The following is a 17,183-nucleotide window of genomic DNA, read 5'->3' as shown; positions in this document are numbered from 1 at the left end:
GGGGGTGCTAGTATATACGAAGTAATATGCGAATACAGTTTATAGTGTTGGGAATTTGATTTCAGTTATATAATCTGGTAAATTCAAGTTAATTCACAGAAACGAATTCATAATGTAAATTCTAATATACATTCTATTCAACCGCATTTTCGTTGTGTCGTATTTCTTTGTCTATACGTACAATATTCGTCAGAGAAATACAGCTCTTTGATATGGAATAGTACAATTAGATAAAATTTAATAAAAATTCCTTTTCATAATAAACAACACAATAAATTAAAGTGCTTTATTTTAATAATTAATTTTATAGTATGAGTAATAATATTTTCTGACGTTAAATTTTATAAAAATTGTTTTCATTGTTCAAGTTATTAATTTTCTATTTTTAGCTTTTAAAGTGTACTAGATTTTATTTTAGAAAATTATAATAATATCGAGATTTTAGATAATTTTTTCTAAATTTTTTTTTCGCATAGAGGAAAAATTTTTTTTCTATTGTGATTTAATATTGTGTGCCCATACGACGAACTTCTCATCCTCAGAATTTGATTAGAATCTTATTTATCTATATTGTATAAATTTATTGAAATTCGTAATCTTTTCATACTACTTTTTTTATTTTTTTATTTATAAGAAATAGAAATCGATCCCATTACAATACCTTCTAAATGAAAAATAAAGAAAATTATTTTAATATATTTTTTTTGTAACATTAAAAGAGATTGACAATGTATTTTTGAATAATTAATTAATTAATTTTGATATACATAGCGATTGAACCAATAACGGACGCTTTGTCATCTGTCGGAAATCTTCAAGAATCTGACTTTGTGGCATCTACTACTTCATCAACAGATGATATGGTTAATAATTCCCAAATTATAAATTCAAATTCACCAGAACACTCGACATGCGAGGAGTTCGAAGTTATTGATGTTTTAAGTTCTTCTTCGAAAGAAAATAGTCCTCAAACCGAAAGCGCTCCAGATTCTTAGAAGGAACAGTCATCTTTATTTTGATAAAAATTAATTAAAAGAGAAGTTAGAAATGTTTTAGAAATAATTCATAGTTTAACGCCCGACTTTATTATTGTTTAAAAGACAATTGTGAAGCAGTAGTTGAGAGTTTGTTGCTGAAACTAACATTCAAATTTTGAATTGAATTAAACCATTGAGACGTGATACAGAAATTATCAATAACGAATAAAAATGTAATTTATTTACACAGTATATTAGATAATCAACCACCAAGATGACAATTTAAAACTACTGCTTTAAATTTTTTTAGTAATCTAAAATCAAACGATGATATTCCCGGTAGAAACAAAGAAAGATCAACATTCACCTGGACCTTCGTTGGCCCAGTGTTGGACAAAAGATGGCTTAACCTCTGTTTCTGCCAGGAATGCTGTTATATGGGTGACTGAATTTTTTATTGTACATCAGTGTTAAAAATAAGGCAGTTTATTAAGAAATAGAAAAAAATATCGATGCGAGAAAGTTTTTTTAATAAAAGAAAGGGATGAAAGGGGGAAAAAGATAACATGATCGAGTGTGAATGACGCAGCGAGAACATGAGAGAAAAAGAATAAAATCATGTTTATTTTTTATGTAAGTTTTCTTATTTTCGATTCGAATGAGACTATCGAATTTGTAACATAATTTTCTCATTATTTATGTTTTTCAAATGTCTTATTTGGTTGTACATATTGATGATCTTAATAATACATATATATTAATGCATTATATTATATTATATGAATAATAAACGCAAATCTCTTACTGTAAATATCCTTTCCATTTGTACCTTTCATTTGACTACCTTTTACGATTAGCATCATTTTTTATATTTTCTTCAATTTATTACTGTTATTAAGGGATAATGTTATACATAGAAGTAAAAAGTTGTGCTTACAACCGAGTTGTGTTGTACCAGTGATTAGACTATACTATCTTACAAACAAGACATTGTCCTGTCACTATAATAAAATGAGTCCTGTGATAAAAACATCTATAGCAAAGGCAAAATTATTCTAAAGTAATAACAGTACTTATTTTGTCGCAAGAACAACAAATTTAAAACAATTACATTCTAATAAAATACAAAATATTATTATTTCTTGTTTCGCAGAGCAGTTTTTCTCAGTGTTTATGATCTCTTAATAGAAATCAAGGATGTTTATATTATGATAATACAGTTTTAGTGTTTTGAAATGTGATTTTTACATAAATTTATATAAATTGAATCGTTTGGAAAAATAATTTTTCAAAAACTATGAAATGAAAAAGATTGAAATTCATAGCTTGTATTTAACCAATAATTGTTAATGTTAGATGGAGGGAATTTTTTCACTAAATGTAAGTGCAAAAAGTGACAACTCCACGTTTCGAAATTCAGAAATAAAAATATTTCTGTTCAGAAGTAAATTTTGGGTTATCGTAAGTGATTTTTCAGTTATTCTAAGTAACTATTTTACTAAGACACCTATTAAGTATCAAGTTTACTTATGACAAACCAAAATTCACTATTGAACAAAAATAGTTTTATTTCTAAATAAAAAAACAAAATAATAATAATATCTAAATTTCGAGATGTGGACTTGTCACTTTTTGCACTGATATTTAGTGAAAAAACTTTCTTTGTGTACGTCAAAATTTTGGTAATTTCTATCGAGAAATCATGAACGCCTAAAATGATCTAGATTGAACTATTGGCATAAAGTTTCCAAAATTAAAACCCTAGAACTATTTGTTACTTGACTAAAATATTGAATATTTATAATGAACAATCAGATGCTCTTTAATGACTGCTCTTTATATTTTTATCTGTTTAGTTTGATTATTTATAGTTACGAAAATATTTTTATACTTATCATAAAAACATTAAATTATTTCGAATTAATCTATTGCATTATGAACATGAAATTGAACTATTCAATAAATAATATTGATTAAAAATTCGAATCGTATGAAAACAATTTTTGTGTACATTTTATACAATAGTTGAAATAGTGTAAAGTATCGAGTAGATACAATAGACAAATGGCGTGTGCTGATATCGAGAATCAAACAGGTGGTGTAAGGGAATTTGAAGGAAATCCCTTAGGTTTAATTCAGAGAGAAACGCAAGAGTAATAGTCATAGGAGATGGAAGACACGAAATCAATACAAATTCAACAATTTGTATCCATTACAGAATAATTAGAACTAAATTGTCGGAACTCGATGGTGACTGTCAACTTGAGGTATGTCTTTCATCAGCGTTACTTTAGTTCTTTTTTATTTTCTTTTTTTTTTCATACTCCTGATTTTTCTTCAATTCACTTTTCTTAACTTTGACTCATTTTAAATGTGAGTTATATCATTGTTATTCTAAATTTTTTAGAATAGACATATTGTCGAAGTTTCAATCAGTATTTTCAACGTTATTAACAAATTTAACATGTCTAATAAGGGTAATATTTTTGTTCTATACTTAGATAAAGTAATTGCTACCACCATTTCGATTATGAATTTAAAATCTTAAAAAATATCAACGCGACCGGTCTTTTCGTGTAAAATGTTATTTTATAAAAAAAAACTTTAACTAATTTGTGTGGGTGTCATCAAGTTGTATTTATGTTCAGGCAACATTTAGGCTGCTTATTTTTATTGTCATGTGGCATAAGTGAAATTTACTGGAGGACCCGAAAAAAATTAATTTGCTAACCCATTAGAATTTTTAGAGTCTTAAAATTTTTCATTCATTTTTTGCACTTCATCATCTTCTCTTATTACCTTAATTTTTGTAAAATAAACTTGTAAATGAGAGTTGTAAAGGTTTAACAATACAACTACCACACACGTTATAATACAGCCGATCAATTTGATTTTGAATAGGGTTTATTTTGGCAACAAAGGTCGTAATTCTCTAAAGTAAAACACCGTATTTATATAAAACTCTGATGGATCTAAAAAATTTTTTATACAGGTATCTAATAATATAGAATTGTAATGAAAAAATAACTGCCGTTGAAAAATAGTTTTAAAACTAAAATAAAACTTATTCTAATAGTAAATTTGATTTGAAAATTGAGTATAACACAATTGAAAAGTTGAAATATCAAATTTTTATTAATAAAAATCCTCTGAAATAAATTTAATCCTAAAAAATTGGATCGTTTGATGTTTGTTATTATTAATTTTTTATATATTTCAAATAACTTCAATATGCAGGAGTGTAAACACAGTCTCATATATTTATTGTAAAATTTAAACGGTTTTAATTTTTGAAAGAAAATTTTCTATAATTGTGAATTACTCTCTACCAAAATTTTTTTATCTGAACTTGGTACATAAAAAATTTCTATATTTGTATATCAGATTGAAATCAACAGAAAAGCGGAAAATAAATACTAAAAAAAATGGTGAAGTAGAGAATGCCAGGAGATTGTAAAGTGAATATAAGTGAGGGATAGCAAAAATACCGCAATGGAAAAGAGAGTGAATTTACATCTGCAAAGCAACTATCTCGGTCTACTTCATTTGATTAGCTGCCCAAGGGCATCATTCCATTTATGTTTTCAAGTCTGCATGCTTGTTGGTATACGAACTTTTTTATTTTTCAAATCCATTCATTTCCGTGAATTAATTTCTTTTATCTATTTCTCTTTCTCATATATATTTATCTATACATATATATGTATATTTTAAAAAATATCCTTTTATTGAACTTGAAAATAATTTTCTGTATATATCAGTATTTATCACTCATTACTTTCATTAGGTTTAATTTTCAATAACCTTGCAATCAACCCTAGAAGCTTTCATCAAACTGAGGGTATATAATTTGACGTTAAACAAGACGGACAATTTAATGACAAAAGTCGATCGATTATCCGTGGTTTACTAGTGATCCTTGATGTCGAATAATCATCCAGTTTAATAAAAACGGCTTATCCTAGGAAACAATAGACTGTCGTCTGCAGCACAGCTTTGCCTGACTGAGATATCATACACAGATTTTGTTCTGCTTTTGTCTATTTTGTGTTTTTTTTCTTAAATAAATTTTTATTTTTCTTTCGTATTTTAAATATGAATCTCCTCATTTCGTTACGCTTAATATTCTTGATATTTCTTTTATTTGAATACTAAATAGCAATGAAAACACTTTAGTACATAAAACGTTTTTCAGCTATAAATCATTCCGAATCCAAGTTTTGGTACTTTTCAGAACTTAAAAATTCTCAGATCTAAGTTTTAAAAGACCTAAATATTACTTATTCCATGCAGAAAAATAATTTCTAAATAAGATCTTCGAAAGTCTGTTATTAGACAAAATCTTGTCTTTAATCTCAGAATCAATATTTTTTAATTAAATTCTATTCTTTCTGTTTTTTTTTTATTTTGGTGTTTTCAAATATTACATAAGATCAGGATCGTACTTCTTTTCTTATCGCCCAATAAAAATATAAAATGTTTCGTTTTTTTCCTGCACTCTGTATTTATAAATAGTTCAATTATATTTATGATAATTTTAATTATTTTAATAATGGATAATTATTGATGGCTCTTAAAAAACTTTTTTTACAATTAGATGATAGCAAAATTAATTATTGAATTGAGTTAATTTATCATTACTATTAAAAATTTTTTATCGATATCATAAGATGGTTATACTGGAATGTTAATAATAATAATAATATTCATTTATTTTAATTGTATGCTAGTTGTCTCCCGGCGTTTTACAATACACCCATTACAATATTCTTATTGCATCTCCCTTACATTTATCTGTTACATATCTCATTTACAATACATTTTCACCTTTCTCTCTCCCACATTACCCATATCTCATTCCATTTCTCCCTTCACTATTTCACCACCTCATCTCGCCCACATCGATACTCCCCCTCTCATCCGTTCCCCATATTTCTTATCCTCTTCCCCTTCACTTCCTTGCCTGCTCGACATACTATTACACACATAGTATGCCGGGTTGCGTCTGCAGCCGACTTACGCCCTAACCATTGTATCGCATTTGCACGAGGACATAGGGAAACTGCAGAAAACCTGTGTCAATACAATCGGCCTCTCCGGAGAGGCCTCCAGCTCACGGCAGCCCAAGAAAAGTCATAAATGACTTTGTCCCGACCGGGGTTCGAACCCGCGACTCATGGCGCTGGAATGTTATTAATATTACAATACTGTTCACAATAAATACTTATTATTAACAACTATTCAGTACTTGTAAATTTCCGTGACTTCGTCCGTGTAGATGCTATTTGAACGATATAAAAAGTAATAAATTGACGAAATTTATGCGCAAAAATTTACAACCTTAGGCAAATAATCTTTGTGACTTAAGCATGGGAAAAAAAATAAAAACAGGAGTGAGTTTCCGGATGTAGACAAGGAAGCTGGAAGTAAAGCGTAAAGCAGAATGCAACAATATGAGACAACAAGTAGAAAATGATGTAGTTGAAATGAGTGAAGATGTACCGATTGAACAGCGACAAGGAACTCAAGCTCATCTTAAAACTGGCTTTAGCGGTAACTCAAGAACTAAACTGAAATATGAACGTGGTGATAGAGGCCCATTCATTATTTATGCAGTCCGAAGAATAGAAGGTAACGAAGGCCCATATAGGATATTAGAAGTTAGCCGGATTTTAACAAAAATCAATATCAAGTTCGACTCAATAGAAAAGCAGTCCAGAAAAGTGTGTCATCACCACACACGTGGTCGGCAGTCGCTAACGCGTCTCGCGCTCGGCGTGTTCGGAGTACCCATATTCAGACTACTATATAGAGCAGTACGAAATGAGGCACGACGAACTATAATCTGCCCCCGTGTTACGCGACATATCTTAAGGACAGAAACATCTATGTAACCCCAGGATCCCGGATGAATTGGATGTTGAAATCTTGAATGGAGGTTCTTCGACCTTCTGTTCGAGACATTATAATACTAGTGCTGCAATTGATCTTACCTTTGTTGACAGCTCGTCTCTTATGTCCTTTAACTGGCAAGTAGGAAGTGATCGCTTTCCGCTTATTTATAGTCTTAATGAGAAATTAGAAATGAAAAATAGGTTATATTCATCGAATAAGCTGTATAATCATAAGACAGATTGGACTCAAGTGGTTCAAACCCTAACAGGCCGTGTGAAACATGTATAGATTTAGTTCAGAATGTTAGTATCGATTTGCAGACGAAGTATACTACTTTTACGGCAGTTATTGTTAATTGTGTGTTGGAAGCAGGTCCATTAAAGTATCCAAGAGGTGGAAGAAGGAATAGTGGACGTGGTGGAATTGTAAAGAGGAAAAAAGCTGCACCCTGGTGGAATGGAGAGTGTGAGAAGTTGGTCAGATTTAGAAGATGTGCTTTACTGCGATACAAAGAGGTTGGTGTACGAGAGAATCGGCGTAAACTGGGTATTGCTGAACATAATGCTAAAGTTGGTTTTAAGCAAATTAAAAAGAAGAACTTTGAGAAATTTTGTAATTCTTTAACGAGATATACTAATCAGTTTTACATATGGAAAACGCTGAAACGGTTTAAGAGTAAGAATCTGTCTCAAGAGAATCCTAACGAGTACAGTGAAGAACTAGTAAAGAATGTTGAGATAGCAATTGATCAACTAGACCTAGCCTGGGTGCCTGTAGCTCCTCCATCATTTGAGAATGAGTTGGGTGATCCCTTTTGAGAATTGCCTTTTTCAATTGAAGAGCTAACCATAGCAATTGATAGAGCGAGAAAGGATAGTAGTCCAAGAGTCGATGGTATTAATTACCAAATAATTAAGCTCTTGCCGGTCGGAATGAGAATGGTTTTACTGGATTTGTATAATGAGATGCTTCTTACTGGTGCCTTTCCGGTTGAATGGACCAAATATGCTGTGTTATTTATTCCTAAAGGTGATGGAAAAAGGGTTCGTCTTATCTCTCTGGCATCGTGTTTGCTAAAAATCTTCGAAAGAATGCTGAATATTAGGTTATGTTAGTGGTTAGAGTTCTACAAATTACTACCGAGGTCTCAGTTTGGGTTCAGACGATCGAAGTCTTGTATGGATAACCTGATGTTTCTATACTCTACGGTGTAAAAGTCTTTTGATTCAAATGAAAGCGTGACGGCGTTTTTTGTTGACGTTAAAAGTGCATACGACAATGTACTTGGAGATAAATTGATTGAGGGTTTGAAGTTGATTGGTGTTCCAAAACTTGTGTTAACCTTTATTTATAATCACATAGCTATGAGGTCATCCTGTATGCTTTATATATGAGTTCTCTAGATGATATTGTTTTTGACAGATGTCAGTTAGTCCAGTTTGCAGATGATGTTGTCTTTTTCAAGACATCTGACAATCCTAGTGAAGCCATTCGTCAAATTGAGAACACGGGGCAAGATGTTAAAAAGTTCTAAGATCTACGTGATTGGGAGATAGCCCCAGAAAAGTGCCAATTGTGTATATTCAGCCAAGACTCAAGGGTTCGGAGCAGAAGATGGTCTATGTATATAGAGGATAAGAAAGTGGATAACAGAGAAGTGGTCAAGTTTTTGGGCTTGAAGATGGAGTCTTCTTTAGCTTGGGATCATCAAATTCAATCAATTAGAGAAAAATTTATGAAGCCGTTATCGATCTTGTCGTATTTAAGAACAACATGGACAGAGGCAGATCCAGTAGTATTGTTGAGGTTATTCAGAGCACTTGTTAGGTCTCGTATGGAGTATGGAGCCTTTCTGTTACAATCTTTGTCTCAGAAACAAATTGATTAGTTGTATAGAATCCAGAATCGAGGAATTCGAATAGCTATGGGATACAGAAATTCTACGCCTATTAAGGTTATGCTGGCTGAAGCGAATGAACCTCCCTTCTTTATGAGGATTCGGTATCTGTGTATGAATTTTGTGTCTCGTATGTGTTCCAATGCTGAACATCCAGCAACTTCAATTGTAGAAGAGCTGATTGCAAATAGAGGAAATCCAGTAAAAGTTCATCGTATAGAGTGCCCAATGCTAGTAAGGTGTTTTGAGCAGATATTTCCTGTTCAGCATCTTATAGCTAATGGAGATAAGCCAACGTGTTATCAGTATTCATACAAAGCATTATATTTTAGACCTAAAATTTCCTTTGAGGAAGGGGTTATCATCAACAAAAATCTTAAGTGTAATGAAAGATTCAGAGAGATCTTCCGTCATCATCTAAGGGAAAGCAGTTGTTGGTTTACAGATTCGTCTAAGACTGAAAATGATGAGTTTGTTGGATTTGCACATTTACTGGCGTTTTCAGACATAGTTGAATTATCTAGAACAGTTCAGTATGCTTCCATATTCACGGCTGAAGTTATGGCGATTGATTGTGCTTTGGACAGTATTAGTAAACAAAGAGGTAAAGACTTCTGCATTTTCAGTGATTCTAAGAGTGTATTGATGGCTCTGTCGAATGGGTCGAATCCAGAGAAACAGGCAGCTGTGATTCATAGAGTAAGAGACAAATTGTTAAGTCTAGAAATGCATAGTAAAATTGTTAGGTTGTATTAGATTCCTGAACATAAAGGAATAAAATATAATGAGGAAGTGGATGAAGCAGCAAAGAAAAGTGTTCGATTGGAGAGGGACTCTCAAGTCGTGATTCCAGTTAGATTATCTTATCTCCTGATAAGATTTCTTCTTAAGTGAGATGCATGTTAAAAGTATAGTATCTATTACAAGATTTATTAACCCATTAGAGGTCAAATAAAAAGTACCGATATTTATACTAAACATACCTTATTTTCATATTGTAATTAGAACATAAAAGGCATAATTCAGAAAAAAAATTCCCTCGTAATTATGTTAAATATACTTGAAAAGTGTTATAATAAACTCAACTAATTAGGTAACTCAAGTAAACTTTTCGAGATCTGTAATTGATACTTAAAAATACAGCTGTACTCGATCGAGTACAGTGACTTCTAATGGGTTAATTCGATAAAGATAAGTATTTGATGAGACCATATTATGTTCAAAAGTAGATGTAGGTGTTCTTTGTTGTGAACAAAAAAAATAGTATCACATAATATAATATCATATTATATCATTAAATAGATTAGTTTAAGGATAAGTGATTTGATCTCTGTAAAGTTTAACAATGTTACTCCAAAGATGTTTGGTTTATTAGTTGCTAAAGTATAAGTCTACCTTATAGAATTAAAATGTTGAAAAACAAGAGCATTTACAACTAGCGTCAATTTTGTAAGAGCGCTGAGAGTGCTTTGCCTAAATACTGCATAACTTTAGTGTTCTTAGTATAGGGTATCACAAATTAGAAGAGTAATGTATCTTTTATATTTTTGTAACTTAATAATATTGTAAAATAAGACTAAATAACAACTTCGGAAAATAAATTAATAAAAGAAAAAGTTTATTAAAGAATGACAGCAATGAATTAAAATCAAAGTATCCGTGCGGTCAACTCAAGTCTCAGTCAAAAACTCGTTGCTATAAACAATCTAATCGTCAAGCAATCGTCGTTAATTATCAAATTGTCGTTAGTCTAATAGTCATTAGATAGCGACATACAAATATTTTACAATATTAAGAAAGTATATGTTTGTATAACAACCAGTATAGTTGTAGGCTGAATGAGCTGCTCATTGAAATTTATGTTCAACTGAGCTTCTGTTCAAGCCATTATTTTTCTTTTTCTGGAAAAAGAAAAAAAAAACAGGTAAGACTGCCGAGTAAATATGCCAACAAGCTGAATAGGATCCAGTATAAAGCTATAAGGTTAGCGTTGGTGTATAGAATCTCTGCTCCTGTTACTGTCATGTTGGCAGAAGCTCGTGAACCAAGGTTGGTGGATAAGTTCAAGTATTTAAGTAGAAATTATGTCTCCAAAGTTTTTACCGACAGTAACCAACAGCTTATTCCTATCCTTAACGAGTTGTTGACCTCTTGGGAGGATGTTACTATTGTGCGTCGAGGCAATATGTCACTAATTGTAGAATGTTTTCAGGAAGTTGAGAAAGTTGGACACTTATTAGAAGCCTCAAAGGTTCCTTTGTGTTCTAATTACGAGTATCAAGCAGTCTGACACGTACCAAGTGTCATTCGAGGAAGGGCAGAGTATAAAAGAAGCTAGACATGAGAATAGGAAGATTGGTAGACTGTTTAATAATCGGTTGAACGAAATGGAGTGGTATTTCACTAATGGGTCAAAAATGGAAGATAAGCCATTTGTAGGTTTCGCAGCAGTAAGAGGAAACGATAGCATAGTATTTAAATGGCGAACAATGACGTTTGCGTTAATCTACTCAGCAGAAGCTCTAGCTATAATAGAGACGTTAATGTTAGTATCAAAGTCGGAAGGGTCAAAGTTTGCAATTTTTTCTGATGCTCGAAGTGTTGTACAGGCTATTAATATGAGACCAAAGTTAAACTAGTGTTCACATTTAATCATGCACATTAAAGAAAAAGTATTTCAGTTAAAAATGAGTGGAAAAATGGTGGAGTTTTGTAAAATCAATTTTGTACTGTAGAGGGGAGAGTGGACGCAGACCGAGCTCATATTTTTCTTTAATAAGCAACAGGTAAAGAAGCGACAACATGGAAGAACAGATAGCAGCCCTGGCGGGCAGTTGGGATTGCAGGTAAGTTAAAGATACCGTGGGCAAGCAAATGGAAGAAAGATGGTAGCATTAGTAAGTTAAATGTAGTTGCAAGGTGAGAGGAGCAAATCACAATAGATGAATAATACCAGCTGATTAATTGGCTGGAGATGTGTACTACCTAACTCCGGAGACATGTTCCACGTATACACCCCCGGACCATCTTGTGGCGACGGTGATTATGAGTTTTCTTATAAGGTTGCTATGATGATTACTGCTGTCCGTGCTAGCTAGAACTTCCTCGTTCTTAGCATCCCGTGAATCCAGAAAACCGATGACAAAACCGTGTTTTGAGACAGAGTTTTCTGAACTGGTTAGATCTGCAACCAATGAAGAATATTTGATTATTTTGTGATGACAGGCATCAGCGAGGGAAGTACCACTGATTTGAAACAGGATAGTAACATCGACAATGGTGATCCTCTTGTCGGCCTTATATCTCAATACTAGGTCTGATCTTAAAACCGCTAAATTTTCCGACACTCCTTTCATCCGTTGTTTCAGCTGGATTGAGCCGTCTGACCTGATAGCCTTGGTAAGTCGACTTAGCACGGCGTTATGACAAAGTTGCACGGTTGCTAAGTGAACTTTACAGTGATTTATAATGTGTGGGAAGGCTTCGTTGGAGTAACCACATCTCCTGCACCTCTTGTCACCTTCCTTCTATCTAAGAGCACTATTGAGCGGCAAAACGTATGAACTAACTGGGCTCTATGTATGAAGTACTATTCTGCGAAAGAGGACCTTGCCCCGGTCTTTCTCATCTATCAGTTGAGTCAGAAGGTGGTCTTGGTATGCAGTCTAAGGTTTGTGGACCAGGCAAAGCTGCGGACCTGGATCTAGTATCTTGGAGTGGTTACTATTGAAGTTAAGTGAGAGCCGAAGACTATTCGTGGACTCATTCCAGAGTTATCTGAGCTGGATAGCGTGAGACATCCGGAAGGGGGTCAGACGGATCCCCATTCGGAAACTGGGGATGGTTCAGTCAGGTTGTTGAAGAATTTTATGGCATTGTCCACAATGACTGCAGACCACCCTCTCGACATGAAGTTGGACTACTTCAGCGCTAGCATTTTGGGGAAGGTAGAGTCCCTCAAGACAGAGTTCGCAAGACGATGCCACATTACTCGATTCCTGCCTAAAGTCCCACAAGAACTTAAGGGACTACAGTCCTGTCTGACTCTATCTTAAAGGACTCTAGGGGAAAGTAAAGCTACTTTTTAGTGGCTTCCTTACCCTGAGGGAGCTAGGTGTAAGCAGGGTGATCTCGTCTGATCAGACCCCAGGTGAGTCAGAGCCATGGGATCTCTGGTTAGACACTACCTAGTAAACACAAAATGTAAATGTGTTTACCACGAGCTTTATGTTACATACACTCGGCTTCATTAATGCCTTCCCTATACTATAAGAACAATTACCAACTGAAATAGATTTTTTTTGTTTTTAAAGTTTTCGATCATACATTCTTTAAACTAAATTAATAATTCAACACTTCATTAACCTAAAGTACGAAGAAAGATTTAAGTCTAACATCGTACGGGGGTATGGAAGTCAGCACCCAATATCTTCAAAGTCAAGCAACATTTATGAACTCTACCCTACATTTTTAAACCTAAAATAATTTTGAATTCATTTGACATCACAATGATATAATGGTTATATCAGCTTGACATCAGGTAAGTCACAGTGACGTTACTTGGAGGTCATATTTGCGTCATATATTTTACGTCAGAGTCCGACGTCAGAAAGTATCAAATAATGACTCACATGTGAGTCATCTGTGACTTACAACTTACGTCAAACCTGACTTTGTGCGGTATCATTGTGATGTCATAATGACGTTTACTGGGTATCTTTGTTGTAACTAATTGTATTTGATGTTGGAGTAGATTAAAGTTGGGGTAGGAGGGGTGGTTCGAAATTCTGACCAGATTTCAACAATTCCCCCCACCCCGCCTTACTCTCAATCCAGTCCAACATCAAATATTTGCAAAGTACTAAACTTTAATTACATTTGTCTTTATCGAATATTTTACAATATACATGTATTTTTGTTCAGTATAAAAAACTGTATAAGTTACCAAAATTTTAAGGAAATCGGGCGTATGCAACCTGAACTAAATTATTACCCCTTCATGAATTCATCAATGGGTCATAATAATCAGATAACGATATTAAATGTGAACAGGAGTTAATGCAGGCAACTAATAAGTTTCTGCTACTTCAATAATGTTTCTCAAAGAAATCGAATAGTTAATGAACAATAATAGAATTTCCCAGCCGAGACAATACTTTATCTATAGTCTCTTCACTGATTACGGTGAGCGGGAGGCTTTTTCAGAGGACAGTCAAAGGTGTAAGCTATCGTGCTGATGACTAAATAGTACAAAGTACTATTGCCGCTATGATACCCCTAGAGGAATTTGGTGACACCCTATTGTATACAGCTTTACCTGTGCAAGCGGTTCTGTGCAGATGGACTTCAATTTCATCACTTTTTCGTTATCATAGCTGATGCTGAGGAAACCCGGGATCCCTGAAGAACCAGTGAAATCTTTGGTGTGGCAATGTCATTTGGAACTGGGATGAACTTTAATGTTGACACCGGGTTCACTAACAGATTTTGTCATAGATGAAGCTGAGAAACCGGGAGCTACAGTGTGAGTAGTTGGCGAAATCTCCCAAAGGTAAACATAACTTCCAACAGTGGAACCAGGAAGATCTGTAAGGTTGACACCAGGACAACATATTCGAAAAAAAAAAAAAATTGAGGAACGGCTATAGGGAGCCATTTAGTATCACAACAAGACACTACCTTATCCATCGTTAGATAGGAGATGTTGTTTTGGGCAGGCAGAAGAAAACGCGTGTATGGAAACAGAAAAACAATTACAATAACGAATGACAGACTGTTTAGGATTAAAAGGAAACCAAGGTAACTTGAGAACCTGGGAACCAGCAGACTTTTAAGACATAAGACGATTACCTTTAAAATTAAGTTAAAAGCGGCAAATGAAGAATTAAAAGAATAGCCGGTTTAATAGCTGAGAGTGCGACTCAAATATCGATTCGGAATGTGGCATTTTCAAAATGTAACCTTGCTAAACGTTGAGTCCTCAAACGGTGACCACGATCTTCAAGTGATAAATTCGAAGTACTGTAAGTTTGGATGATTATTATTCAACAAAATGATGATAATAGCATTGTTTTTCTTAACTAAATAGATTTCAGATAATCCAAAGTATAAGTTAACGAATGTTTGAAAGATAGCCCAGGTCATTCACTTTGAAAAGAAACAGACAAATATCCAAATACTATTACTCCTAGATGCCAATAATACAATCGGTTTACAATTCAATAATAATATGATTTTAACGGTTAATAATTGAAATTTTTTCATTGTTATAAATTAATATACTACTTAAAAATTATTTTATTGAACTTTGAAATTTTTTTGCGACTTTTTAAGAAGTACCTAAATGCCAAATTTCTATTAGAACCTATTTCCATATGGAACGTCATTATGTACTTCTAAATATTTCAAATCAAATACATTAATATAAATTATATTAGCTAACTTACAGCTATTTTATCTGTACTACTATATAAATTTCTGGTATCCGTCTGTCTGTCCGTACTAATCTCTGGAACGGCTTATTTGATTTCGACAAAATTTTGCAACAAAACAAAAAGCGGGATCTATTTGATAAATTTAAGTTTTTCCAACGTGATTATACACATTACGCAGACGAAGTCACGAGTATCTGATAGTTATTATAAATAAATTTACGTGTTGACTAGAGAATTCATTAGAATTATTCCACTATCAGCTTCTCGGTAAAAGAGTAGAGTGTCGGCCAGATTGAGATCTGGTAGGGTTTGACAATCTTGATATACAGTTTATCAGATGAAGTAATTTCAATTATTGAAAGTCTCTACTGGGAATTTCATTGTTAAAATTCACCTGGCCGGCAATTGTTTAATAAACTCAAGATAAAAATCAACTGTTAACTTGGTTTATCAATTACTAATTCCTATCTAGTAACCCAGTCAACTCAGGGAGAAATCTCATGCCTGCTCAGCTTTCCCCAGATAGTACAAATTTATGCGTAAACATTAAGATTTATGATATATGATGATTTTATTATTATATTTAATAGCTTAAGTTTCGACTGCAGACTATTTTTAATCGATTTTTAGTTGGTTGACAAGTTTTTTGTTCCTCATATACAATTAAATAAATAGAGAAGTGGTTTAAGAATTTTTTCTTTGAATGGATCCTACATTGATTCGTACAAAATTTTAATGAAGAGGTCTCGCTCTGCCCTACATCATTCTTTGCAACGTTGCAGCATTCTTTTTTCCTGACTTTTTACTCTTTACCGTGAGGTTATTTGAAAATTTAATAAATACTTAAGTACTATTGAAAGCATTGTAATTAAAGAATAAAACTTCATTTCGATCAAGAAATTTCAGAGAAATAAATTTTTTTCACTGATTAAGTTGGAAAAAATTGTCGAAATTAATGCTTGCGTGTAGAGAATCCATATTGCTACAGACTTTTGCATCGTAATGGCACTTTTACCCATGGGGTATTCGAGTAATTAGCTAATGGCTAACAATAAACTTTATCTCGTACTAAATATACAATTTTATGAAAGAAAATTTTTAAATTATCTATTTATGCATTAAATTTGTATATCATGGAAGTTTAAAGATTTATTTTCATGAATCTCTTGTAGAAAACTAGAAATAATGAATAGAAATAAATGAAGATTATTATTCCATTTCTATTAATTACTGGAAAAATATTCCAAAAACAAGGTTATTTTAAACAAGAAATTGTCTTTGCTGTTGTTAATTATTGCTTGTGAAAATTGTGTCCATGGACCGTAAGGCAGCGAGGAACGAATAAGCAGGAATTGCTCTCTAACTGAAGTAAGCTTTTATTATCTACTTCTCACACAGAATTTCATCGTTAATACGCTCTGTTGAACATCGAACATTTAAGCATCTTAATCGGTGACAACTTAGCTCCGTGAACTTATTCAAGTGATTTCTACATAACTGCAGGTAAATTTCTTGCGAGGTTTGATAGTACTAATTGAATAAATTAATTTATCTTCTTATCTTCCACTTAAGCTAATTTAATGTATTTGAAATGTGTTTGTTTATTTTTTAATTTTTTTTATTTACTTAGCATTATTCTACTTCAGAATACAGTGCAACTGATTCGTAAAAGGGAAAAAATATAAGTTCATTCAGTTCCTTATGAAATAGTATCATTACAAAAATATTTCATTTATATCGAAACATGTCTATTGTAGACTTCATTTAATATATAACATGAATCACAATTTGTTATTGCTTCAGGAAAAGTAAACTATCGAATTTACTTATTCCAACAGCTAAAAACATCTTAAGTAAAACGTTTTTAAGATTTAAAAGTATACCTATAAGTTATGCCATAAATATCAGCGATTTTCAAGGATCTCTATTACGAATAGAATATTTCAACTTATAAGTTATAATTTCATACAAATGATTTTA

General features: G+C 32.6%; 1 protein-coding gene across 4 annotated transcripts in view; it reads left to right on the top strand.

The window, feature by feature from the left end:
- Positions 1-17,183, top strand: part of LOC118071215 (membralin) — a 97,430-nt gene that overhangs the window by 67,665 nt on the left and 12,582 nt on the right. For 3 of the 4 annotated variants that reach the window (XM_035090258.1, XM_035090256.1, XM_035090257.1), the window contains exon 13: positions 772-1,484. The exons of the other annotated variant lie outside the window; for it this stretch is intronic. In XM_035090258.1, coding sequence (XP_034946149.1) covers positions 772-995 — 224 coding nt within the window. In that variant the 3' untranslated portion in view covers positions 996-1,484. Of the gene's footprint in view, positions 1-771; positions 1,485-17,183 lie in introns of those variants that run through there. 4 annotated transcript variants of the gene reach the window in all.

The sequence above is a fragment of the Chelonus insularis genome, unplaced genomic scaffold, assembly GCF_013357705.1.
Source record: "Chelonus insularis isolate UGA/USDA-ARS -01 unplaced genomic scaffold, ASM1335770v1 contig_76_pilon, whole genome shotgun sequence".
Taxonomy (NCBI): Eukaryota; Metazoa; Arthropoda; class Insecta; order Hymenoptera; family Braconidae; genus Chelonus; species Chelonus insularis.
This window is presented reverse-complemented; position numbering and strand designations above follow the sequence as displayed.